Source organism: Plecotus auritus (assembly GCF_963455305.1).
Source record: "Plecotus auritus genome assembly, chromosome: 10".
Classification (NCBI taxonomy): domain Eukaryota; kingdom Metazoa; phylum Chordata; class Mammalia; order Chiroptera; family Vespertilionidae; genus Plecotus; species Plecotus auritus.
Genome location: NC_137785.1, coordinates 293054 through 317954, shown reverse-complemented (window position 1 = coordinate 317954; position 24901 = coordinate 293054). Strand labels below are relative to the sequence as shown.

At 51.6% G+C, this 24901-nt stretch overlaps 1 protein-coding gene across 1 annotated transcript; it reads left to right on the top strand.

Moving 5' to 3' along the window:
• Positions 1-13568: 13568 nt before the first annotated feature.
• Positions 13569-21271, top strand: LOC308235269 (uncharacterized protein; the record flags this gene model as incomplete). Its single annotated transcript, XM_080644030.1, has 4 exons — positions 13569-13634; positions 15649-15732; positions 15886-16012; positions 19166-21271. The coding sequence occupies 4 exons, from the start codon at positions 13569-13571 to the stop codon at positions 20887-20889; spliced, it is 2001 nt and encodes a 666-aa protein (XP_080500156.1). The 3' UTR covers positions 20890-21271.
• Between the last annotated feature and the right edge of the window lie 3630 nt (positions 21272-24901).

Genomic DNA, 24901 nt, shown 5'->3' with positions numbered 1-24901 from the left:
CGACCTGTGAACCAGGAGCTCACAGTTCCATTCCCGGTCAGGGTCAGGGCACATGCCCAGATTGGGGGCTCGATGCCCAGATTGGGGGCTCGATGCCCAGTGCGGAGCTTACAGAAGGCAGCCAATCAATGATCCTCTCTCCCTCCCCCTTCCTCTCTGAAATCAATAAAAGTATAAAAAATAATAAAGGCCCTCATCGGTGTGGCTCAGTGGATGGAGCGTCGGCCTGCGGACTGAAGGGTCCCGGGTTCAATTCCGGTCAAGGGCATGCACCTTGGTTGCAGGCACATCCCCAGTGGAGAGTGTGCAGGAGGCAGCTGATCGATGTTTCTCTCATTAATGTTTCTAGCTCTCTATCCCTCTCCCTTCCTCTTTGCAAAAAATCAATAAAATATATTTAAAATAATAATAATATTTTTTAAAGCCCTCTGCCTTGTTCCTGTGCGCCTGGGTTTAAGGCACCTTGGAAATAAGCGTGTCCATCCTCAACCGGCCAGATCATCTCCTTTAAGGCCCTGTAATCTGCCCCCCACCTTCCTCCCACCCCCGCTTCCTGACATCCCCTCCTTCATTTCAGACGTAGAAAGAAACCAGGAAGCTGTCGTTCTCCGAGGCACCCGAGAACTTGCTTCCCGGCCGTGTCATCCGCGTTGGCTCACAAACTCCCAGGAGTTCTTGCCGGGTTAGGAATGCTTCTGGTCCACACACGAGGGAGAGGAAGCGGCTCGTACACCTGTTCCCCCCGAGGAACCCGATTTTGACCTTTCCCCTCGAACATGGAGCCCTATGCTGAGAGCATCAGGGATGGCTCCCCAGGCACGCTCCAGAGGGCGAAGTCGTACGGGAACCTAAGTTATCATCGACCTGTTTGGTGATTTTTGTTGTTGTTAGTCCTCACCGAGGATATTTTATATATATATATATATATATATATATATATATATATATATACACACACACACACACATATCAATTATATATATATATACACACACACACACATATATCAATAATATATATATACACACACACACACACATATATATATGTATATGTGTGTGTGTGTGTGTATATATATATATATATATATATATATATATATAATTGATTTTTTACAGAGAGGAAGGGAGAGGGAGAGAAAGTTAGAAACATCCATCAGCTGCCTCCTGCACACCTCCTACTGGGGACATGCCCACAACCAAGGTACATGCCCTTGACCGGAATCGAACCTGGGACCCTTCAGTCCGCAGGTTGACGCTCTATCCACCAAGCCAAACCGGTTTCGGCCCGAGGACATTTTCTCTATTGATTTTTTAGAGAGAGTGGAAGGGAGAGGGAAAGACAGGGGGAAATACCGATGTGAGAGAAACACATCGATTGGCTGCCTCCTGCACACGCCCCGAATCAGGGCCCGAGCTGGGAAGAAACCTTGTCCGGAATCGAACCCCGAGGCCCTTCGGTCCACAGGCTCATACTCTATGCACTGAGCCGCACCGGGCAGGGCTATTTTGTGATTCCCCCCCCCACCCCATCCCCGAGTCAGCATTTACTGAGCGGAACCGAGGCACAGAGTGGGGGGCACAGCCAAAGAAACCTCCCTTGGCAGCTGCCCATCAGGCCACTGTTCAAGAGCAGGGCAGGGAGGAGGAGAGGGCTCCTCGCCCAGCGCAGGGAGGACCCCTGGGTGCCCACCCCCAGCATCCAGCCCTGGCTCACCCTGGGCTCCCTGGTGGCCAAGCCCGCTGGCAGCCCCCTGGGGCCCTCCGAGCCTCCTTCCCGCCCGCCCGTGTTGGGGGTGACCCTCGCCCAGAGCTTCCCCGCCCCCAGGCCCTTCCCTTCTCGCTCCCTGCTCACCTTGCCTATTCCTCTGCCCGCCTTCTTTCCAACAGCACGGTGGTCAGAGAGGCAGGGGGCAGAGGCAGCGAGTCGCGGGGGGGCTTGTGATGGCTCTAGCTTTGAGGGAAATGGAGGGCCGGGACCCGGTTCTGAGCAGAGGCAGGGAGGCGTTCTGGCCTCGTCAAAGCATCGCTGTTTCTTTTAAAAAATACTAGAGGTCCTGACCGGTGTGGCTCAGTGGATGGAGCGTCGGCCTGCGGACTGAAGGGTCCCGGGTTCGATTCCGGTCAAGGGCATGTACCTTGGCTGTGGGCACATCCCCAGTGGGAGGTGTGCAGGAGGCAGCTGATCGATGTTTCTCTCTCATCGATGTTTCTAGCTCTCTGTCCCTCTCCCTTCCTCTCTGTAAAATATCAATAAAATAAATAAATAAATAAATAAAAATAAAAAATACTAGAGGCCCTGACCGGTGTGGCTCAGTGGATGGAGCGTCGGCCTGCGGACTGAAGGATCCTGGGTTCGATTCCGGTAAAGGGCACATGCCTGGGTTGCGGGCTCGATCCCCAGTAGGGGGCATGCAGGAGGCAGCCGATCGATGATTCTCTCTCGTCATGGATGTTTCTATCTCTCTCTCTCCCTCTCCCGTCCTCTCTGAAATCAATAAAAATACTTTTTTTTTAAAAAAAAAAGATGACATTTAATTTCTGCACCATCATTGCTGACACATTCTCCTGACGCGGTTGGGTAGCTCAGCCGGTGAGAGCATCGTCCCAATAGGCCCATGTTGCAGGTTCGATCCCCGGTTAGGGCCCATGCCAGCAATCCTATCTAAGAAAGAGCTAAAATGCAAATAGTCATCACGCCCTCATGCCATCACGCCATAACGGCTCAGACACTCAACACATGGGGAGAGAGGAATGGGGACCAGCCAGGCTGCGACCCGGGAGAGCAACCAGCCACCCACTCCAGGGTCCCGGGGGCCAGCAGCTGCGCCTGTGCCTCTGGCCCAGGAGAGGAACAAGCCGCCCGCACCACAGTCCTGGGCACCAGCACAGAGATTGGGCCTAAACGGGCAGTCGGACATCCCCAAGGGGTCCCCGATTGGAGAGGGTGCAGGCTGGGCTGAGGGAATGCCCCCCCCCCACTCTCTGTGCATGAATTTTGTGCACCGGGCCACTAGTAGATCCATAAGTAAGAGGAACAGCACATGGATGGTTTTCTCTTTCTCTCCCTCCCTCCCTCCCTCCCCCCTCTAAAATCAATAAATTAAAAAAGAAAGGAAGGAACATTCTCCGATGGCTGAGCAGGCTTCCTTCGGATTTTGCTGTTGCTGACCCCATCATTACGAAGGCCCGAGGCCTGCGTGCTCTCGGGCTTGGGCAGTGGTTTCCAGGAGGGACCTGCAAAGGTGAGATTGCTGAATCACCTCACGCGCACACCTGTGTCCAGTCATCCGGTTGTACCTTCAACCAATCAAAGCGTAATATGCTAATGATATGCTAAGGACACTCAATAACTCGCTATGACGTGCACTGACCACCAGGGGGCAGACACTTTGACTGGTAGATTAGCTTGCTCCTGGGGTCTGGCTGATTGGGACTGAGTGAGCTGGGATGGACATGCCCTGGAGCCCTCTTGCTTCCAACCCGACAGCTCTGCAGAGACGGTGCACCCAGATAACCGTCCACAAGTGCTTCCTCACAGGGCCCACTTCCCCACGATTTTTACCTGCACCCAACACAGTCCTTTCCTGCACTCGGGGGGAGGGGAGGGGGTGTCCCTCAGCCTGGATTGCAAGAAGGTGCAGGCCCAGGCCGAAGGACACACTGGTGCACCGTCGCAGCCGGGGAGGGAAGCAAGAGGGCTCCAGGGCATGTCCAGCCCAGCTCACTCAGTCCCAATCAGCCAGACCCCAGGAGCAAGCTAATCTACCAGTCAAAGTGTTTGCCCCCTGGTGGTCAGTGCACGTCATAGCGAGTTATTGAGTGTCCTTAGCATATCATTAGCATATTACGCTTTGATTGGTTGAAGGTACAACCGGATGACTGGACACTTAGCATATTAGGCTTTTATTATATAGGATAACTCTTTCAGGAAATGGTAGTTTCATTATATATATATATATATATATATATATATATATATATATACACACACACACACTGAATGGCCAGATTATGATGATCTTTGAACGCATAATAATCTGGCCACTCAGTGTATATCCTATAGAATAAAAGGCTAATAAGCAAATTGTCCCCTCGACCAGAAGTTCAACCAGCAGGCAGGCCGGCCAACCACCCATGTCCCCTCCCCCTGGCCAGGCTGGCAGGACCTCACCCATGCACGAATTCATGCACCAGGCCTCTAATATATATATACTGAGTGGCCAGATTATTATGCGTTCAGAGATCATCATAATCTGGCCACTCAGTGTATTTTATTGATTTCAGAGAGGAAGGGAGAGAGAGATAGAGATAGAAACATCAATGATGAGAGAGGATCATGGATTGGCTACCTCCTGCATGCCCCACACCGGGGATCGAGCCCACAACCTGGGCATGCACCCTGACCAGGAATTGAACCGTGACCTCCTGGTTCATAGATCAACGCTCCACCACGGAGCCAGGCCGGCCAGGCAACACAGTCCTTTCAAATCATTGCCAATCGTTACCTGCCAATTGGCCTCTTTGTGGTACATTTTCTGCACCGGTAAAAATGGAAATTATAGTCCTGACTGGCTTGGCTCAGTGGATAGAGCACTGACCTGTGGACTCAAAGGTCCCAGGTTCAATTCCGGTCAAGGGCCTGTACCTTGGTTGTGGGCACATCCCCAGTAGGAGGGTGTGCAGGAGGCAGCTGATCGATGTTTCTCTCTCATTGATGTTTCTAACTCTCTGTCCCTCTCCCTTCCTCTCTGTAAAAAATCAATAAAATACTTTTTTTTTAAACAAAAATGGAAATTAAAGAACTTCCCTTACTAGGATTTCTGTATGGAATGACGTTATATAGATTGAGTGCTTGGAATACTGCCTGCCTCATCATAGCGCTCAAGGACACACTTTTTCCATTTTTATTTGCATCTCTTTGGTTATTGGCAAGATGCAAACACACGGTTACCTGTGTTTACTGTCCATTTGCACTCCTTCCGTGAACTGCCTGCTCGTACATACACACTAGTGAGCCACCGGGCCTCGGTCTTCCCTGAATGGAGTGTAGATGGCTCTAGATTGGGATTGGCAAAGCTTTCTGGGTAAAAATGTTGGCTTTTCAGGCCATGCGATCTCTGACAGCTACTCAACCCTGCCTTATTAAACAGCTGTAGACAATATGGAAAGGAATAGGTATGCTGTGTTCCAATAAAACTTTCCTTACAGAGCCCTAGCCAGTTTGGCTCCGTGGACAGTGCGTCAGCCTGCGGACTGAAGGGTCCCAGGTTCGATTCCGTCCAAGGGCACATGCCTGGGTTGCGTTGTGGGCTTGATCCCCAGTGGCGGGGGGGCGTGCAGGAGGCAGCCAATCACTGATTCTCTCTCATCATTGATGTTTCTTTTTTTAATATATTTTATTGATTTTTTACAGAGAGGAAGGTAGAGGGACAGAGAGTCAGAAACATCGATGAGAGAGAAACATCGATCAGCTGCCTCTTGCACACCTCCTACTGGGGATGTGCCCGCAACCAAGGTACATGCCCTTGACCGGAATCTAACCTGGGACCCTTCAGTCCACAGGCCGACGCTCTATCCACTGAGCCAAACCGGTTAGGGCTCTTTCTTTAAGCTTTAACGGACTGGAGTCATGCTAGAAGTAAATGTTCAGCTTTCTGCATGTTCCGGAATGGTTGTACATCAAAGAGTTTCTATTTCTTGAAGGTGGAAGTAATTCACCCGTAAAATACCTTGGGTTTAAAAGTTTTTGTTGTTGTTGTTTTTAAAATATATTTTATTGATATTTTACAGAGAGGAAGGGAGAGGGATAGAGAGCTAGAAACATCGATGTGAGAGAAACATCAATCAGCTGCCTCCTGCACACCTCCCACTGGGGATGTGCCCGCAACCAAGGTACATGCCCTTGACCGGAATCGAACCCGGGACCGTTCAGTCCGCAGGCCGACGCTCTATCCACTGAGCCAAACCGGTTTCGGCTAAAAGTTTTTTTAAATATATTTTATTGATTTTTTGTTGTTGTTGCAGAGAGGAAGGGAGAGGGATAGAGATTTAGAAACATCGATGAGAGAGAAACATCGGTCAGCTGCCTCCTGCACACCTCCCACTGGGGATGTGCCCGCAACCAAGGTACATGCCCTTGACCGGAATCGAACCTGGGACCCTTGAGTCCACAGGCCGACGCTCTATCCACTGAGCCACACCGGTTAGGGCTGGTTTTAGAATTTTTAAAAATATTTTGTTAATTCTCACCCAAGAATATTTTTTCCATTGGTTTTCAGAGAGTGGGAGGGGAGAGGGAGAGAGAGAGAAAGATCAATGTGAGAGAGACATATTGATTGGTTGCCTGTGGCAACCCAGGTATGTACCCTTGACTGGGAATATAACCAAGACCCTTCAGTGTGTGGGCCGACGCACTAACCATGGAGCCATGCCAGCCATGGCTGGGCTTAGAATCCTATTATAGAGTAATCCTCTGAAATCTCTTTCAATTTATTCCAAAGTGTTTGGTTTATTTGGGTGTTCTGTGCCTTCTTCAATCAGGATTATAGTTTCCTAGAAAAGTGTGTTTTCCACTGTTTTCAAGTGTACACAAAAAATGTACAATCCTTTTGATTTTATTTTCTTCTTATTTCCCTTTTCATTCCCAATGTAACAAATCTCTTTGTCATTTAGTTTTTTTTCCTCAGAGTCACCTTTTACCAAACATTTTCTGGGTTGTTTTTTTTTATTGTATCCTTCCTTCTGCTTTGATTACAAATAATTTCTTTTTCTTACTTCTTGTGCTGACCATTAAAATTTATTTCCATTTCTTGTTTTCACTACCTTAGTGCATCCATTTCTAATGATTTAGACTGACATTTAATCTACTGCTTTCTTCTCACCTTTTCATTTACTGTAAAATAGTAGCAATTTTTAGAGTAATGAAATAAAAATCACACAATATTCCAAGAGTCTTATAAGTTAGTTATGTTCATTTCTGTGTCTCCTTTTAAGCCCTTGTCCAAATGTACAAAGAGTGTAATATAGCCACAATTCTGCATTTTTAAAAAATATATTTTGATTTTTTTACAGAGAGGAAGAGAGAGGGATAGAGAGCTAGAAACATCGATGAGAGAGAAACATCGATCAGCTGCCTCCTGCACACCTCCCACTGGGGATGTGCCCGCAACCAAGGTACATGCCCTTGACCGGAATCGAACCTGGGACCCTTCAGTCCACAGGCCGACGCTCTATCCACTGAGCCAAACTGGTTAGGGCTGCATTTTTTTTTTTAATTGTAGAAGGAGGGGGCGAGAGAGAGATTTGTTGTTCCATTCATGACTCTTGTGCGCTGACCAGGGATTGAACCCCCAACCTTGGCATATCGGGACGATGCTCCCACGAACTAAGCTACGGGCCAGGGAAATTCTGCAGCTTTTACTGCACATTACAGATGTTTTCCATGTTTCTGCACCGTGTTCATGATTACAGTTTAGGGCAGCCCTGGGCAAACTACGACCCGCCGGCCGGATCCGGCCCGTTCGGCTGTTCTATCCGGCCCGCGGAGCCGAAAGAGCGGAGGGTTCTCTTGCTCTCCCCTCTGCTCCTTTACTTTGAATTTATATTAGTTCACACAAACACTCCACCCATGCTTTTGTTCCGGCCCTCCGGTCCAGTTGAAGAACCCATTGTGGCCCTCGAGTCAAAAAGTTTGCCCACCCCTGGTTTATAGTGACTTCCTGAAATAAATTAGACCCAAGCCTAACTTCCTAGCATTGGAGAACAATGGCACTCCAGCTTTTTGGAATGGTCCACTGTCATTTAACCAGATATCGTCAACCTATTTCGACATCTCAGCAACAGCCTTTCCCACACTGGTTGGTTGATCATATGAACTGGCATTGAAGTGAGTTTTTTTTTAATATATATTTTATTGATTTTTACAGAGAGGATGGGAGAGGGATAGAGAGAGAGTTAGAAGCATCGATGAGAGAGAAACATCGATCAGCTACCTCCTGCACACCCCCTACTACTGGGGATGTGCCCGCAACCAAGGTACGTGCCCTTGACCGGAATCGAACCCGGGACCCTTCAGTCCGCAGGCCGACGCTCTATCCACTGAGCCAAACCAGTCAGGGCTGAAGTGCGTTTTGATCTCAGTCATTATACTTCTCATTGGCGATTTCCCTGGGTAAACAGATGCCACGCAGGCTCAGGCCTTCTCTAGGAATGGGTCAAAAATGACAAAATCTAGCCCTGACTGGTTTGGCTCAGTGGATAGAGCGTCGGCCTGCGGACTGAAGGGTCCCAGGTTCGATTCCGGTCAAGGGCATGTACCTTGGTTGCAGGCACATCCCCAGTAGGAGGTGTGCAGGAGGCAGCTGATCGATGTTTCTCTCTCATCGATGTTTCTAACTCTCTATCCCTCTTCCTTCCTCTCTGTAAAAAATCAATAAAATATATTAAAAAAAATGACAAAATCTCAACGTAGTTGCTTAGCATCTACGTATTAAAATTAAACGTGTAGTTGGCCCCCTCTGGTCTAAGTTTTTTGGTGCCCAATAAAGTTAGAGCCTTGATTGAAAGTTTTCCCGCACTGAAGACATATGTATAAGGTTTCTCACCAGCACGGATGCTCCTGTGGACCGTGAGGTGGGAGCGGTGGCTGAAGGCTTTGCCACATTCATTCAATTTGTACGGTTTCTCTCCAGGATGCACCCTTTCATGCTAAGTGCGTGTGACCAGTGGTCACTAAAGGCTTTGCGGTACTCGTTAACACTCATCACACGCATAGTGTCTCTCCAGTAGGAGTCCTCTGACACACACTAAGGTAAGAATGCTGGCGAAATGATTTTCCTCGTTTGTCACATTCATAAGGTTTCTCACGGCGCTCATTTTTTTTGTTGTTGTTGTAAAATGAAGTGAAAAGGACGTCCCACGATCATTACATTCATAGTCTTTCTCTCTACTATGATTTCTCAGATGATGAGTAAGAGATAAAAGCTTCTTAAAGTCTTTCCCACATTCATTACATTCATAGGTTTTTCTCCCCACTATGAGTTCTCATTACCCGAAACAGATATGACCTATGGGTAAAAAAAAAAATAAAAAAAACTTCACTTCATTTACATTCATAAAATTTCTTTCCTCTATACAGGTTTTCCAAGGTTTATATGGATTGCCTTTACACGGTTTTTTTCCTAACAAGATTTCCTGATGATTTTTTAAAAACAAAATTATGTTATAAGCTTTGAGCTCCTGAATCAATTGGATGGAATGTTCTTTCATAAGAATTCTCTGTGAAGAAACTAAGTCTGAATTGAAGCTGCATTTTCCCCACAACTTCAGCATTTTCCCCCAATCCCCGTCCTGGGTCACTACTGGCCTTTGTTTATATTCCACTGGCACAATACTTCCAACGTGTTCCCTTCTGCTTTTCCGATTCATCCTCAGATTCCCAATCGCCTGCTGTTCTAGAACTCAATCTCCCACTGTGGATCTTACCAGGTTCATGTTGTTAGGAAATTCTTCACCGGAAATGGCCTCGGTTGATGATAACTCTTGGCTTCGAGGTCTGTTCTTCCATTTGGGAAGGTAAAAAACACACAATTTGGGTACTTAGAAAAAAAGAGAGCATGAGAATGACTAGATAAAAGGAACATGATGTGCATGGCACAAGTAGAGGTTTTAAAATATCAACTAAGGGAAGAGATGGAACGATAAAAAGAGAAGCCACAGGAAGGTTGATCAACAAAAAGGGTGATCAAGAAAACAGACGGAGCCGAAACCGGTTTGGCTCAGTGGATAGAGCATCGGCCTGCGGACTCAAGGGTCCCAGGTTTGATTCCAGTCAAGGGCATGTACCTTGGTTGCAGGCACATCCCCAGTAGGGAGTGTGCAGGAGGCAGCTGATCGATGTTTCTCTCTCATCGATGTTTCTAACTCTCTATCCCTCTCCCTTCCTCTCTGTAAAAAAATCAATAAAATATATTTTTTTAAAAATTGGCTCTCAAAAGAAATTGTAATCGTTGTACTGTTGATATTTGGCTCTGTTGACTAATGAGTTTGCCGACCACTGTCTTAGGGGCCATCGACCCTGCCCCTTTTTCTCATTTACGTCAGGATTCCCAGGTCACCTCCCCTGAGAGACCCACCCTGACCTCCCAGCCAATATGGTTTCTCCTCACCTTCCACCTCACTACCCTGTTTTATTTCTGTTTGGTGCTATTTAACATCCCCTTGCTCTTTTTTTTTTTTTTTTTTTTTGTCTGTCTTTCCCCAGAAACCAGAAACTAGAGATTTTAAGTTCCACAGACGTGGGGCTCTGTTCACACTATGTCTCCAGTGACCAGCACAGCATCTGAGCATTGTGGGTTCCCGGGACGTGTCTGTGAGGCGTGCATACAGGATACCTGGTTGTGCGCCCCAGCAGCCTGACTCCCATCAGGTGGCGACGCCTTAACTTTCTGACCATGGGGAGGAGGCTATGGAATTGACCGTAAGGAGGGCTTTGCAGTGTCTTGAGAGAAAAAAAGGAGACGCAGAAACTTGCAAATAGTAACTCCTTCGCTGGGCCCCCAGCTGCAAACGCGTAGTAAGACCTGGCCAGGCGCAGCTGCTAGAGGACAAAGGTGATCCGAGGACGCGGCCAGGGATGCCCATCGGACTTCGTGCGGCTGGGTAGGTTGCTTCTACTTTCTGGGCCTCGTTTCCTCCGGTGGAAGAGAGTGAACGAAGGCTCTGTCTCCTGATTTGTGACGTCAGGCTGCTCAGGGCTGGGAGGTGTCTCAGGAAGATCATCTGAGCCCATTGTTCCCATTTTAAAGATTGGGAAATGGCCGAAACAAGTTTGGCTCGGTGGATGGAGCGTCGCCCTGCGGACTGAAGGGTCCCGGGTTCGATTCCGGTCAGGGGCATGTGCCTTGGTTGCGGGCGCATCCCCGGTGGGAGGTGTGCAGGAGGCAGCTGATCGCTGTTTCTAGCTCTCTGTCCCTCTCTCTTCCTCTCTGTAAAATATCAATAAAACATATTTAAGCCCTGACCAGTTTGGCTCAGTGGATAGAGCGTCGGCCTGCGGACTGAAGGGTCCCGGGTTCAATTCCGGTCAAGGGCATGGACCTTGGTTGTGGGCACATCCCCAGTGGGGAGTGTGTAGGAGGCAGCTGATCGATGTTTCTCTTTCATTGATGTTGCTAACTCTCTATCCCTCTCTCTTCCTCTCTGTAAAAATTAATAAAATATTTTTTTAAAAGTCACCTCAAGGAGAGATGGTCCTTCTTTTAGACAGATTATTCCAGATGATGGAAAGACCAGAATTGTTTGTCCCTGATGTGCGGTGGCTGAATAGTTATGCGGCTTTGTTGGTACCTTGAAGGACAGTATGACTCATCAGATTTACTGCCTCTTCTGTTTCCCTCTGTGAACAAATGACCGGCTGAGGGGCCATCCAGAGGGAAAGCGGGGATGTCGCGCATGTCCATCCCCCCGGGATCCGGGGGAAGAGGCCACTTAACCAGCGACGAGCTGCTAGGAGCCTCACGATCTAAGTCTCAAGAGCCCGGGAGGCTCAGTGGATAGAGCATTGGCCAGCAGACTGCAGGGTCCCAGGTTCAATCCCAGCTAAGGGCACATGCCCCAGTTGCGGGCTTGATCCCCAGTGTGGGACATGCAGGAGGCAGCGGATCCATGATTAGCTCTCATCACTGATGTTTCTCTCTCTCCCTCTCTCTCAAGTCCTCTCTGAAATCAATCCTATATAATAAATCCTATATAATAAAAGCCTAATATGCAAATCGACAGAACAGCAGAACAACAGGTGGAACAATCAGTCGCTATGACGTGCACTGACCACTAGGGGGCAGACGCTTAATGCAGGGGCTGCCCCCATCCCTCAGGCCCCCGGCCAGCCAAGGCGGGTGCCAGTAGGGGCCTCCTGATTGCCCGCCAGCCGCCCTGCAGCGGCAGGGGGCTTGGCCTGCGAGCAGGTGGCGCCAGGCTGGCCAAGGCGGGTGCCAGTGGGCCCTCCCATCACCCACCTGTCGCCCCACAGATCGGCCCTGATTGCTAGCCTGGCCTAGGGACCCTATCTATGGACGAATTTCGTGCATTGGGCCGCTAGTAAAAAATATTAAAAAATAATTTTAAAAAAGAGTCTGGAAGAGGCTCCTGTAAGGAAACTAGTGAGAGGACCTGGGCCGCACTGCCCCCTTCAGGCCGGGAGACAGACCGCACCTGGTCCGCGGCAGGAAGGCTCCGGGCGGAAACCAGGACTAAGGTCCGGAGTCAGTTCCTATCAACCAACGGACCTCGGAGAAGAGCAGAACTAGCGCGACCAGAAGTCTCCACGGCTAGGCCACCTGACCAACCGCAGACTCCGTACCGGCCAAAGGCAGCCGCTAGTTCTTCTGGGAGTTGTAGTCCTAAGGCCCCCAGCCTTAACATGGGTCCCATAGTCAAAGCAACTGGTGCCGCGAGAGTCCGACTTCCCAGAACGCAGGCCAGTGAGAACGAACACCCAGTGGGCGTGCACTGAACCTCGGTCTTCGGGGACACACACACACACACACACACACACACACACAGCCTCGCACTACTTCTCCCAGAAGGCACCGCGGCACTGCGGGCCACCTTGACCGTGGGCCGGAGTGGGCGGCTCCAGCAAATGAACCTCACGTAGGAGCGAAGCCTCTCGGAAGTTGTAGTCCTCATCCCGATAGACCTGCGGACCACATCTCCCAGGAGGCCATGCGACAAGGCCGTGGGCTTCTCCGCGCCTTCAGTCGGCAGCACGGATTTCAAACATGCCACCTTCAAACAGACACGTTCCTGGGACGCAAGGAAAATAAATGTCACAATGTACTTTCTATAGGTGACAAAGACGAAGCTTAAATGTTATGTCACTGCCCCGGACCAGTCCTTTTTCTGTCTCCTAGGATGAAACCCAGGAAACGATCGAACTTATTCTGTATCTTTTTTTTTTTTTTTTGCCCCACTCCTTTTTTATGTCTCTGTTCACCACCCAAGCTGGGGGCCTGTCCACAAAGACCGTTATGCGACGGGCAGGGCAGCGAATATTTATAAAGGGAGGAAATAGGTACAACAGCCGGAAATCAAACTACGGCTGTGAACCCTCAGACAGGAGGCGAAGCTGCGCACGCAACCCGTGGGTGGCCCTCTGGGAGTTGTAGTTCGATGCGCGCCAGCGCAGGCGCACTACAGGCGAACACCCAACGTGTCCTTCGACTGCCCTTCCACGAAACAGTGCGGAGTGGGAGGTTTGGGTGGGACCGTGAGGATGAGGCCGGCTGGTTCTGCGAACCGAGCTCGGATCCAGCCTAACGCCTAACGACGCGGCCCTGGGCTTAGCCAACACGGAAATGACCGGAAGCGCGCGGCTCCCTCTGGGTGATGTAGTTCGCTCCCAACGACGTGGCCTGCGGCCTTTGTGCCCCCGGCCAGCGGTAAGGGTCCAGGGCGTGGCAGGGCGGCCCACACGGGCCGGTGTCCGCAGACCTCGCTCGGATTCCGATCCTTGCAGAAGCAATTTTGGACGCGGGCGGGGGACGCGTCAAGCATGGGACAACCCGGATGCGAGCGCGCAGCCCTATGGGAGCTGTAGTCCGCTCACTGTTGGCGCAGGCGCAGTCCCCGTCGGTACCGGACGCGGCCTCCGTTCCGACGCCCGGCGGGTAAGAGAAAATGGGGTGGCCGGGCCGGAGAGGCCACGCTGGCCGGGGACCCGGCGTCTGCCCGGGGGCTCTGGCCTCAGTGTGTCCCCACCACACGCGATCACGTCGAGTCCGTTTGTTCCTTTGCTCCCCGGGCGGGTCGCGTAGGGGGCGGGGCCGGGGCGGGGCCTGGGGTCTGAGAGCGGCTGGTCGGGCAGGGGTGGGGCCTCCCGGCTTCGGGGCGCAATGGGAAAGACAGCCGGCCCCACCCATCAGGGACCGAGCCAGCCTGACCGGCACCCCTCGCCTGCTGTGGAGGGTGCGGGGGGGGGGGGGAGGGGTGCGGATTCCAAGGGTGGGAAAGGCTCAGGTTCCCAAGACCCAGTCCATATGCAGCCTCGCCTTCCTACGGGGCCTTCTCTCCCAACGCATGGAGATGGGGGCGGGGGGCGCCCAGAAACAGGAGGTTTTCATCCCAGACCACTGGGACCCAGAAAAGAGACGCATGCCGAAACCGGTGTGGCTCAGTGGATAGGGCATTGGCCTGCGGACTGAAGGGTCCCGGGTTCGATTCCGGTCAAGGTCATGTACCTTGGTTGCCGGCACATCCCCAGTGGGGGGTGTGCAGGAGGCAGCTGATCAATGTTTCTCTCTCATCGATGTTTCTAACTCTCTATCCCTCTCCCTTCCTTTCTGTAAAATATCAATAAAATATATTAAAATATATATATATATATATATATATATACACATAACATTTTATTTATTTTATTTTTTTAATATATTTTTATTGATTTCAGAGAGGAAGAGATGAGAGAGAGATAAAAACATCAATGATGAGAATAACTGACGGCTGCCTCCCGGACGCCCCACACTGAGGACCGAGCCTGCAACCCGGGCACGTGCCCTGACTGGGAGGAACCGTGACCTCCTGGCTCATAGGTCGATGCTCAACCACTGAGCCACGCCAGCTGGGCATTCAACCAGTTATCGAGATATCCCAGATGCCCACCACCATCTTATGCCCACGAGCCTCTGCACAGACCCAACGGAGTCTCTGCCCCCGGCGGTGCGTGGAGTGGGGGTTGTCGGGGAGATGATTGTAAAAGGCTGTGCACACATCACAACCAAGTAGCTCCCATCCTCAACACTGTAGTGAGGACAACACAGAACACGAGGCAGGATCCGGGTGCATAGTCAGGGCCCCCACGGGTAGGTACAAACATGAGGGAGACGCACCGGGCCTCGGGCCTGATTTCATCTAGGCCAGTGGTCGGCAAACTCATTCGTCCACAGAGCCGAATATCAACAGGGCAACGATTGAAATTTCTTTGTGGAGAGCCACATTTTTTAAATTTAAACTTCTTCTAACGCCACTTCAAAATAGACTCACCCAGGCTGTGGTATTTTGTGGAAGAGCCACACTCAAGGGGCCAAAGAGCCGCAGTTTGCCGACCACTGATTTGGTACAATTAGATGGGGTTCAGCTTGTAAAGCCCCGGGACCACGGAGCAGGATGCGTGTCTTAAGACGATAGCACTCACTGTCACGTTTATACTGCTGTTCTGCTCCGGGTTCAGACGCTGTCCCACTGTGATTCTGGTGACCTCCAAGCCGCGCCACCACCCTCACTGTAGGGGAGAGGGAAACCGAGTCACACCAAGCCCTGCCCAGGGATCCCAGAACGGAAACGGTCGTCCCCCTGGAAGTCCTCTGTGTAACCAGGGCTGAGGCCCGTGCCCACGCTGGTCCTCAGCTTTCCCGTCTTTAGAATGGGCGTGCGTAAATTTGCCATCGTTCATGGGCAGCGCCCGGGACAGCCCCGGCTCACCACGGGGGCCCAGGAAATGCCCAGCTGAGGTTCACTGTGTTGGGTTGGCCTGGGCACTGGGCTCCAGGCTCTGGCACCATCGCTCCTCCTCCCTCCAGGCAGGGGTTCCGGTCCTCGGTTCCTGGTCACCACAGACACCTGCTCGGGGCCTCGCAGCCTCTGCCCCCAGAACTGCCCGCGGAGTAGGCAGCTGTCCCTGCAAGAGGCGGAGGAGGAAGGAATGACCGCTGGGCTCCTGGATGCGGGGTTCCCGGTGAGTGCACCACCGCCCCCGTGCTCGGGCCTCCGCCTGAGGGACCCCCTCCCCCGGCAGTCCAGCGGGGCCTTGTCCCGCCTCCCCAGCGGCTCCCACCAGCAGCCAGGGCCGGGCCTGCCCCGGTGAGGAAGCTCCTGGGTGGCGTTCCAGGAGCAGGTGGCCTTTGAGGACGTGGCCGTGGACTTCACCCAGGAGGAGTGGGCGCAGCTGACACCGGCCCAGAGGACCCTGCACCACGAGGTGATGCTGGAGACCTGGGGGCTCCTGGTCTCTGTGGGTAAGGCCACCCCGTGTTCCTCACGTCCTCCCCGGGATGGACTCCCCTTCTCCTGGGATTCCCCGTGGGGTGGGTCTAGGCCTGAAGAGCAGATCACTCGTGTGCCTTGGGCCCGAGGGACCCGACTGTTTAGGGAATATCAGGGGGGATGTTTGCCCACACGTTACAGATCCCACCCGAGAATGCCAGAGGCAGGAATCACGGGGTCAGAGGACCCACGGCTGCAGAATCTTAGGTCAGACCCGGGTCTTCCTGTGTTGCCCCCCCTCCCTCTGCACCTCTCTGAGTCCAGATTCACACATGGGCCCCCTGAAGGTGCAGAGACAGTGGCCAGCATCCAAGGGGCCCAGGGAAGGCCCATGGGTTGTCTTGTTTCAGCCGCCAGGTCCCCTCCGTATTGGTCACTGTTGCCAGCTGGCAAGGGAAGAACTCTCACTGGGTGCCCAGATCTGAGTCACAGGTCCACCCCAGAGCCAGAGGCGGGGTTAGGGCTGAGGGTGGGTGGAGGACACTGGAGGCTGTTGTTGCCTCCATCACTGTGGCCTGTCTGGGTTCCCAGCCACTTTAGTCCTGAAAGGCTGAGTGGAGCGGGCAGAGGGTTGGGAAAGGCCCTGGGATGCAGATGCTCACATCTGGGTCTCCCCGTGAGCCGGACCTTGGCTCCTGACACCCACCCTCACCTCTCTGCTGGAGGCCGAGCTGTGGCTAGTGGACCAGGAGGTTCCACAAGGCGTGTGCCCAGGTGAGGTGAGAATGTGCAGGGCAGGGAGGAGCCCACGCACCCCGCAACCACATCTCCCTCTTCATATCTGCTCCCAGATCCTTCAGAGCAAACCGACTCCTCGTTCTTCCAGTGAACATTCACCAGCCGCGTTCTGCTATGAGCGAGACCTCGTCCCTGTCTTCACTGAATGTAGGGAGAGGGGCACACCATAAATAGCTAGAAAGCAATAGTAACAGCGAGAGAGATGATTACGGATTGTGATGAGAGCTGAGACGGTGACAGCAGGTGATGGGGCAGACCAGAACTGGGGAGAGGACTGGAGCAGAGAGATGAGGGCTTCCCTCTTGAAGAGGGCGATGAGGGAGGTAAAGCCTGGACCATGAGAACAGTGACCCCAGGAAATGATCAGGGAGAAGAATTACAGGCGGTGGTGCAGGTCTCTTACTGCGGATCGGACACTCCAGCCTTGGTGCTCTAAGCCAGAGACTCACCGATGACTCAGCACCTGTGGCTCCAGGCCAGGCTCGTCCAGATAGATGCCCAGAGGTTGTCTGGGTGGCCATTCTCTTCATACCTGCTGTCCAGCTCCCGAGACAGGCAGGCACCTCTGTAGGACGTGGGGCGTCCTGGCCCATTGACAACCAGTGTCCCACTGGCGTCAGGCCGTGTAAGCAGTGGCCAGCGCCCAGGAAGGATGGACGTGTGTGGGAGGGGGTCACAGCAGGGGCTCCCCTGCCTCAAATAGTAACCACCCCTCACCTAGTGTGTTAGCCTCCTCTAGCTGCTGTCACAAATGACCACAAATGTAGTAGTTGAAGCAACACAAATGACCTTGCAGTTCTGGAGGTCACAAGTCCGGTGGGTCTGACCGGGGCGACGTGCGAGGGGTCAGCAGGCAGCGTTCCTTCCCGAGGGTCGGGAGGCTCCATGGCCTTGTCCATCTTCAGGATCAGCAGAGGCGGGTCCGGTCTTCACGCATCACGGCCCCCTCACCCTGACCTGCTGCCTCTCTCGCACATTTAAGAACCTGTGGTTACACGGGGCCACCCCAACAATCCAGGGTGATCTCAGGTGATGGGCTAACGTCAAAGATTTGCATCCTCAGCTTCTTGTCCACACGTAAGGTGACAGCACACTCAATGCAGGGCTGAGGGCGTGGCATCTCGGGAGACACTCTTCTGCCAGTCCCCCTGGACTAGACCGTTCCCCCCAACTTTTCACGAGAGCGACACCCACGGGGAAGGTGCCACGTCACACATTCTCGCCAGCTCAGTGTCGTGTGGAGGCTGGGTACCCGCCGTCCTGCCAGGAAGGAGGGGGAGAGACTGCTTGTTTTCCGTTCAGCATGTGTGTGGACCCCCTATTGTTGTTGGGGGTACAGTGGTGAGTAAGGCAAACAGAGACCCTGCCCGAGGGGTCGTCTCACTCAGGGACACAGACAGACTAACCCAGCTCAAAGGGCTGCAATGCTCCACAGCCATTTATCAGTCCCCTTGGTGACGGACATTCCAGCAGTTCCCGCTGTGGGGATCTGACGGGCTTCTTCACATCCGGAGGAAGTGGCCCCACAGGGAAGGACCTCCAGGAGGAGACGGGCTCTGAGAAACGGGAGGGCTGACGGTCCTTCCCTCTACCACAGGGGTGGAGAACCTTTTTTCTGCCAAGGGCCGTGTGGATATTTATATAACATCATTCGCAGGCCATATAAAATTATCACCTTAAAATTCAGCCTGCTATATTGGGCCAAAAAGTTCATTAACTCCCCCCTAATGCCTGGGCAGTGCCAGGCCAAATGGTTTTGCGGGCCTTTTACAGCCAGCAGGCCGGACATATCCCACCCCTGCTCTCCCACCACACGCTGTAGTACAGGCTGTGTTACCCGCGCCTGTTGTTTAGCTCCTTCCAAGCCTGGCTGTCTGTTGCATTTCCCCTGAAGGCTCACTCTTTTCTTCAGCACTGACTTCCTCCAAAATTCTCTGCGCAAACTCCATCTGTACCCCTTATACCAACTCAACTTTCCGTGCTCTGAACATTCTCTTCCTTCTCTGGTTTACAAAACCATATGGTTAAATGGTCAAAGCCACTCGTGCCTTGAACTGTTAGAAAATGTTGGTTTAATTTTTCCATCCACATATTCACCAAGAAACTTTTTTTTTTAATATATTTTATTGATATTTTACAGAGAGGAAGGGAGAGGGACAGAGAGCTAGAAACATCGATGAGAGAGAAACATCAATCGGCTGCCTCCTGCACACCTCCCACTGGGGATGTACCCACAACCAAGGTACATGCCCTTGACCGGAATCGAACCCGGGACCGTTCAGTCCGCAGGCCAACGCTCTATCCACTGAGCCAAACCGGTTTCAGCAAGAAACTTTTCCTCCCAGAACAGCGATTAAGGGACAATTCCATTTTTATTGTTTTTTCAGACTTGGAAACAAAATTGAAAGCCAAACTGTCAGCTGCAAAGCAAGACGCCTCTGAGGGACTGTCCAGCCTTGTCCTGGTAGAAAGATTCCTGTGGGATGGTCTGTGGAGCTCTAAGGGTGAAGACGCCGAGGGGCGCCGGGAACAGAGCTGTGAGAGCCTTGATGGCCGTGGGGAGCAGGCGGCCTGCACACCTGTGAAGACATCTGTTCAGCGGCAGCAGCCCGGGTATGGGTTTGGGGAGAACTTAACTCTGAGCCCTGATCTCCCAAGTCAACCCATGACTCCTGAAGGACAAGGCTCTCATGCATGGAGAATGCACAGAAAAAGGGAGAATCCATACTCAAAACTGAATGCACAACAGGAAACGTACGCAAAAGAGAAAGCCTACAGGTGTCTGGAATGTGGAAAGGCGTTTGTTCACAGCTCTGCACTCACTGAACACCACCGAACACACACAGGAGAGAGACCCTACCAATGTCGGGAATGTGGAAAAGGCTTCCGAAACAGCTCGGCACTTACCAAACACCAGAGAATCCACACTGGTGAGAAACCTTACAAGTGCACGCATTGTGGGAGGACCTTCAACCAAACTGCCCCACTGATCCAGCACCAGAGAACTCACACGGGGGAGAGGCCCTACGAGTGCAGTGAATGTGGGAAGTCCTTTAGTTTTAGGTCCTCCTTCAGCCAACACGCACGGACCCACACGGGGGAGAAGCCCTACGAGTGCAGTGAATGTGGGAAGGCCTTCCGGCAAAGTATCCACCTCACCCAGCACCTGCGGATACACACCGGGGAGAAGCCTTACGAGTGTCCCGAGTGTGGCAAGGCATTCAGTCACAGCTCATCCCTGACGAAGCACCAGAGAATCCACACTGGAGAAAAGCCCTACGAGTGTCATGAATGTGGAAAAGCCTTCACCCAGATCACCCCACTGATTCAGCATCAGAGGACGCACACGGGAGAGAAGCCCTATGAGTGCAGTCAGTGTGGAAAAGCCTTCAGCCAGAGCACACTCCTGACCGAGCATCGGAGGATTCACACAGGGGAGAAGCCCTACGGGTGCAACGAGTGTGGAAAAACTTTCAGCCACAGCTCATCACTCAGCCAGCACGAGCGGACACACACGGGAGAGAAGCCCTATGAGTGCAGTCAGTGTGGCAAGGCCTTCCGGCAGAGCACACACCTCAGTCAACATCAGAGGATCCACACAGGGGAGAAGCCCTATCAGTGCAGTGACTGTGGCAGAGCCTTCACCCACAACTCATCTCTAACCAAACACCAGCGAATCCACACCGGGGAGAAGCCCTATGAGTGTAATGCATGTGGCAGGGCCTTTAGCCAGCTCGCTCCACTCATTCAGCACCAGAGGATCCACACGGGGGAGAAGCCCTATGAGTGTAACGAGTGTGGCAGAGCCTTCAGCCAGAGCTCCCTCCTCATAGAACACCAGAGGATCCACACCAAAGAAAAACCCTACACGTGCAACGCCTGTGGGAAGTCCTTCAGTCACAGCTCATCCCTCAGCCAGCATGAGAGGACACACACCAGGGAAAAGCCATATGAATGTCCAGATTGTGGGAAATCCTTCAGGCAGAGCACTCACCTCACTCAGCACCGGAGAATCCACACAGGAGAAAAGCCATATGAGTGCAAGGACTGTGGGAAGGCCTTCACACACAGCTCTTCCCTGACCAAGCACCAGAGAACTCATACTGGGTAGAGGCACTCTACAGGAGCTGCACCATAGGAAGCCTTAAGCCATAGTTCATCTCTTCCCTTCCTACACTTGACCCAATCACATTCATGGGCAATATCACAGACTTACGCACACACCTTCACACATACTAGTAGTACGCTCCTCAGATCATTCTAACAGTAGGGAAATGCAGAGATGATTAATTTTGAAGACCTTCAGATGTGAGTGCCCATCTATGCTATATTATAGAAGCCACAAAAATAAGAATTGGGAAAATGTATTGGATTTGGGCATGACTTATAAGAATTCACCAGATTCTGGCCAGCCGGGTGTGTGGCTCAGCGGTTGAGTGTCGACCTATGAACCAGGAGGTCAGGGTTCGATTCCAGGTCAGGCCACATGCCCAGGGTTGTGGGCTCGATCCCCAGTAGGGGGCGTGCAGGAGGCAGCCAATCCATGATTCTCTCTCATCATGGATGTTTTTCTCTCCCTCTCCCTCTCCCTTCTTCTCTGACATCAACAAAAAATATATTAAAAAGAAAAAGAGTTCACCAGATTCCAAAATTGAGATTTTCAAAATGGTGAGACCCCAACTAATGCTGTTCATAAAAAAGAACCAAGTGCAGTGACATTTTATCTTCAATGCACATCATAAGCTTGAGTGGGGAGAAGTGGTCATGAATGGTGTAAATTGACACTGACACTCCCTATAAACACTACGGAAGTGTTCCACACGTGAGAGTGACATCCATGTGCAATCCCCATGCACTCAACTGTCTCAGAAGTTCTGATCTGTGTGTAAAGCATTTGATCAAGGTACATGGCAAACAGCCACACAGATTTGAATCCCATATGACAAAGCATCCAGTGTACCGTAAACATTTTAAACTAGTTTTCGGCATTAGTTTGCAATAAATCCTTATTTGCCGTGGAATTGAAAACTTTCTAATAGGAAGTCTTAAAATGTAACTTGCATGGAGCCTTGCAGGTTCTGTGATTGCTACTCTGTTCAGGCTATACATTTTTTTTTTTACAGGACTCATAGAAATTAAAAAGACAGATGGGCCTAGCTGGCTTGGCTCAGTGGGTGAGCATCGACCTATGAACCAGGAGGTCATGGTTCAATTCCTGGTCACGGCACATGCATGGGTTGCAGGCTTGATCCCTAGTGTGGGGCATGCAGGAGGCAGCCTATCAGTTATTTTCTTTCTTTTTTTTAAAAATATTTGTATTGATTGTTTACAGAGAGGAAGGGAGAGGAATAGAGAGTTAGAAACATCGATCAGCTGCCTCCTGCACACCTCCCACTGGGGATGTGCCTGCAACCCAGGTACATGCCCTTGACCAGAATCAAACCTGGGGCTCCTCAGTCTGCAGGCCGACGCTCTATCCACTGAGCCAAACTGGCCAGCCCCAGTTATTTTCTTTCATAATTAATGCTTCTATCTCTCCCTTTCTGAAATCAATAAAAAAATATATTTTTAAAAATTTTTATTTCTCATTTTTTAAAATGTTTTTATTAATTTCAGAGAAGAAGGGAGAGGGAGAGATAGAAACATCAATGATGAGAGAGAATCATTGATTGGCCGCCTCCTGCACACCCCCCACTGGGGATCGAGCTGAAAATCTGGCCATGTGCCCCTGACTGGAATCGAACCCGGGACCCCCTCAGGCCACAGGCCAACACTCTATCCACTGAGCCAAACCAGCTAGGGCTAAAAATATATTTTAAAAGAAAATAAAAAGACAGAGAGATGGTGCCATTGCACAAAAAGAGCAAGATTTTTCCTCATTGCCATCTCATAAACAATAGGACTTCCATGTTGTAATTTTATTTTGCAAGATTTAGTCTTTTGATAAATGTAACTATTAACCCTTTTTTTGCAGCATGTTTTCATTGATACTTCACTGTTTATAATTTAACTTGAAAATCCATTGTATTTCATTGAACCTTAAATCCTCTAAAAGCATCTCGCTGACAACCACATCCCTTACATGGTGACTTTGCACCCTTGACGATCGCCACACGGCGATTGTAACTAATAACACTCTGGGAGAGAATCTCTTTTCATACAAGTGTGATTGGGCCCCTCTTGCCTCAGACCCCGCAGTGGGTGGTTCCTACCAACTCAGATAAAGAGAAACCCCTGACTGACACCCACGGTGCTGCAAGATTGGGCGTCTGCCCCACGTGGGTCCCAGTCGGCCCCAGATGCCTGTGTGCCAGCCACACAGACCTTGTTTTTCTGAGCTAGTGTTTCACAGGGGGACCCAAGACTTTTGTCGTCAACATCACCTGGGTGTTGCTTATAAATGCAGACTCGGGTCTTTCTTGCATCCCAACAAATAAGTCCAAACCTTGGGGGTGGGGTGATGAGGCTGGCTGTTGTGTCCTCTCTATTGTGAAGGTCCTGCTCTAAACACTTAACTGGCTGCCCTTCTCAGGGACTGTAGGAAGGCCCCTTCTGCTTCCTTAAGGGGCTGCTCCCTCCACCTGTCACTAGGTCACGTCCACCTATTCTCCCATCTCTGACCCAAGAAGCTTTCCTCAAGGAACCCTTTCCAGAGACTTGCAGTACACGTAGCAGCCATTATTTGTCTGATTTTTGGTTTAAGGACTACTACTCTTGGCAGACTGGAGGTGGGGGCACACTCTCTGACCCACTGTGGAATGAGCGCCCCCACACACGTTTTACCCTCATTTGACCCACGGCACAGACCCATTGCCACTAATGCCTGAGCCAACCAGCTTCCCCCGAGAGTAAGAGGGAATGTCTGCCTGTATTTTTGTCCCTGCGCTGAACAAATCCTCCGCTTAGGAGCTGTACAGGGAGGTGGTGGTTAGGGGAAGAGGGGACTCCTGAGATCTTTTCAGAAGGCTTGGGGTTTTTTTTTTGTTGTTTTTTTTTTGTAGAGGAGTGAGAACAGCAATTCTGAAACTATTTTAAGAGATATTTTGGGATTCAACAAGTTGATGTGTTGCTTCTGGAGGTGCTAGCATGCTACGGGGCCCAGCTACCTTTCCCAGGAGACACCCGGCAGACAAGCACCGATGGGCCTTTGCAGGGCCTCTGGACTTGCAGTGCAGCCACCCAGCCGTGACTAAATAGACCTGAGGTCGCTTTCTCACTAGGAAATGCGTCTGCCTCTGCGTGGACGACCTGACAGTCACAAGGGTGGGGGTGGACATTTCGGCAGAGTCCGGGGAGCCGCGCTGTGGTTTGAGAATTCCAGCAATCCCTGGGAATCATGATTACACTAACCTTATCCACCAGGTTGCAAACTCCTACACCTGGTGTCTCCTACTGCTCCCCGAAGGTGCTCCAGAAGGGGTGTCCCTTCCAAGGGAAGTATGCAGTGGACAGCACAAGGCGGGAGGGAGGGGGCTGGAGTGGGGCGGGGGGAAGAGGGCGCCTCACCTGGGTGCAAAGCCTTTCGGGAATTGTAGTTCAGGCTCCCCCTACGCTGTCCAGGCCGCTATGAGAAGGCTTTTTCTCACTGCGTTTCCAAGACCCTACCTTTGGAGCCGCGCTCCGACCTCCGGAATAGTGCCGTAGGTTCCCCAGATTCCTAGAAATCCAGGTTTTGAGAATTCCGGGGAACCACGGTCACACTAACCTTGCCCACCCGGTGGCGCAGCAGGACAACTAGAGCCCGCTGGTGCCTCTCAAAGACGTAGAGAGTCAGGTAGGAAAGATGCCTCCTGGGAGTTGTAGTCCATAGTGACTGGCATTGGTCCCAGAACCACGGCGTTACGAACTACAACTCCCAGAAGGCAGAGCGACAGCGCGGCGGGTGGCCTCCCCCTGGGTATTCCTTTTTCTCAGCGCCGATTTCAAACCGGCCGCTTTCACAAATACACTTTCCTGGGACGAAATGAAACTAAATGTCGCGACGAGCTTCCTATATTCGATTTTTTAAAAACCTTCAATGACAGGAAGGAAGGGAGCCTTTCCTTCCTTCCTGTCATTCCCCCCTCCCGCCGACCCCTTTATTCTTCCCTCCTTTTCCGTGTCCCTGCTTCTTGTCGCCCCCG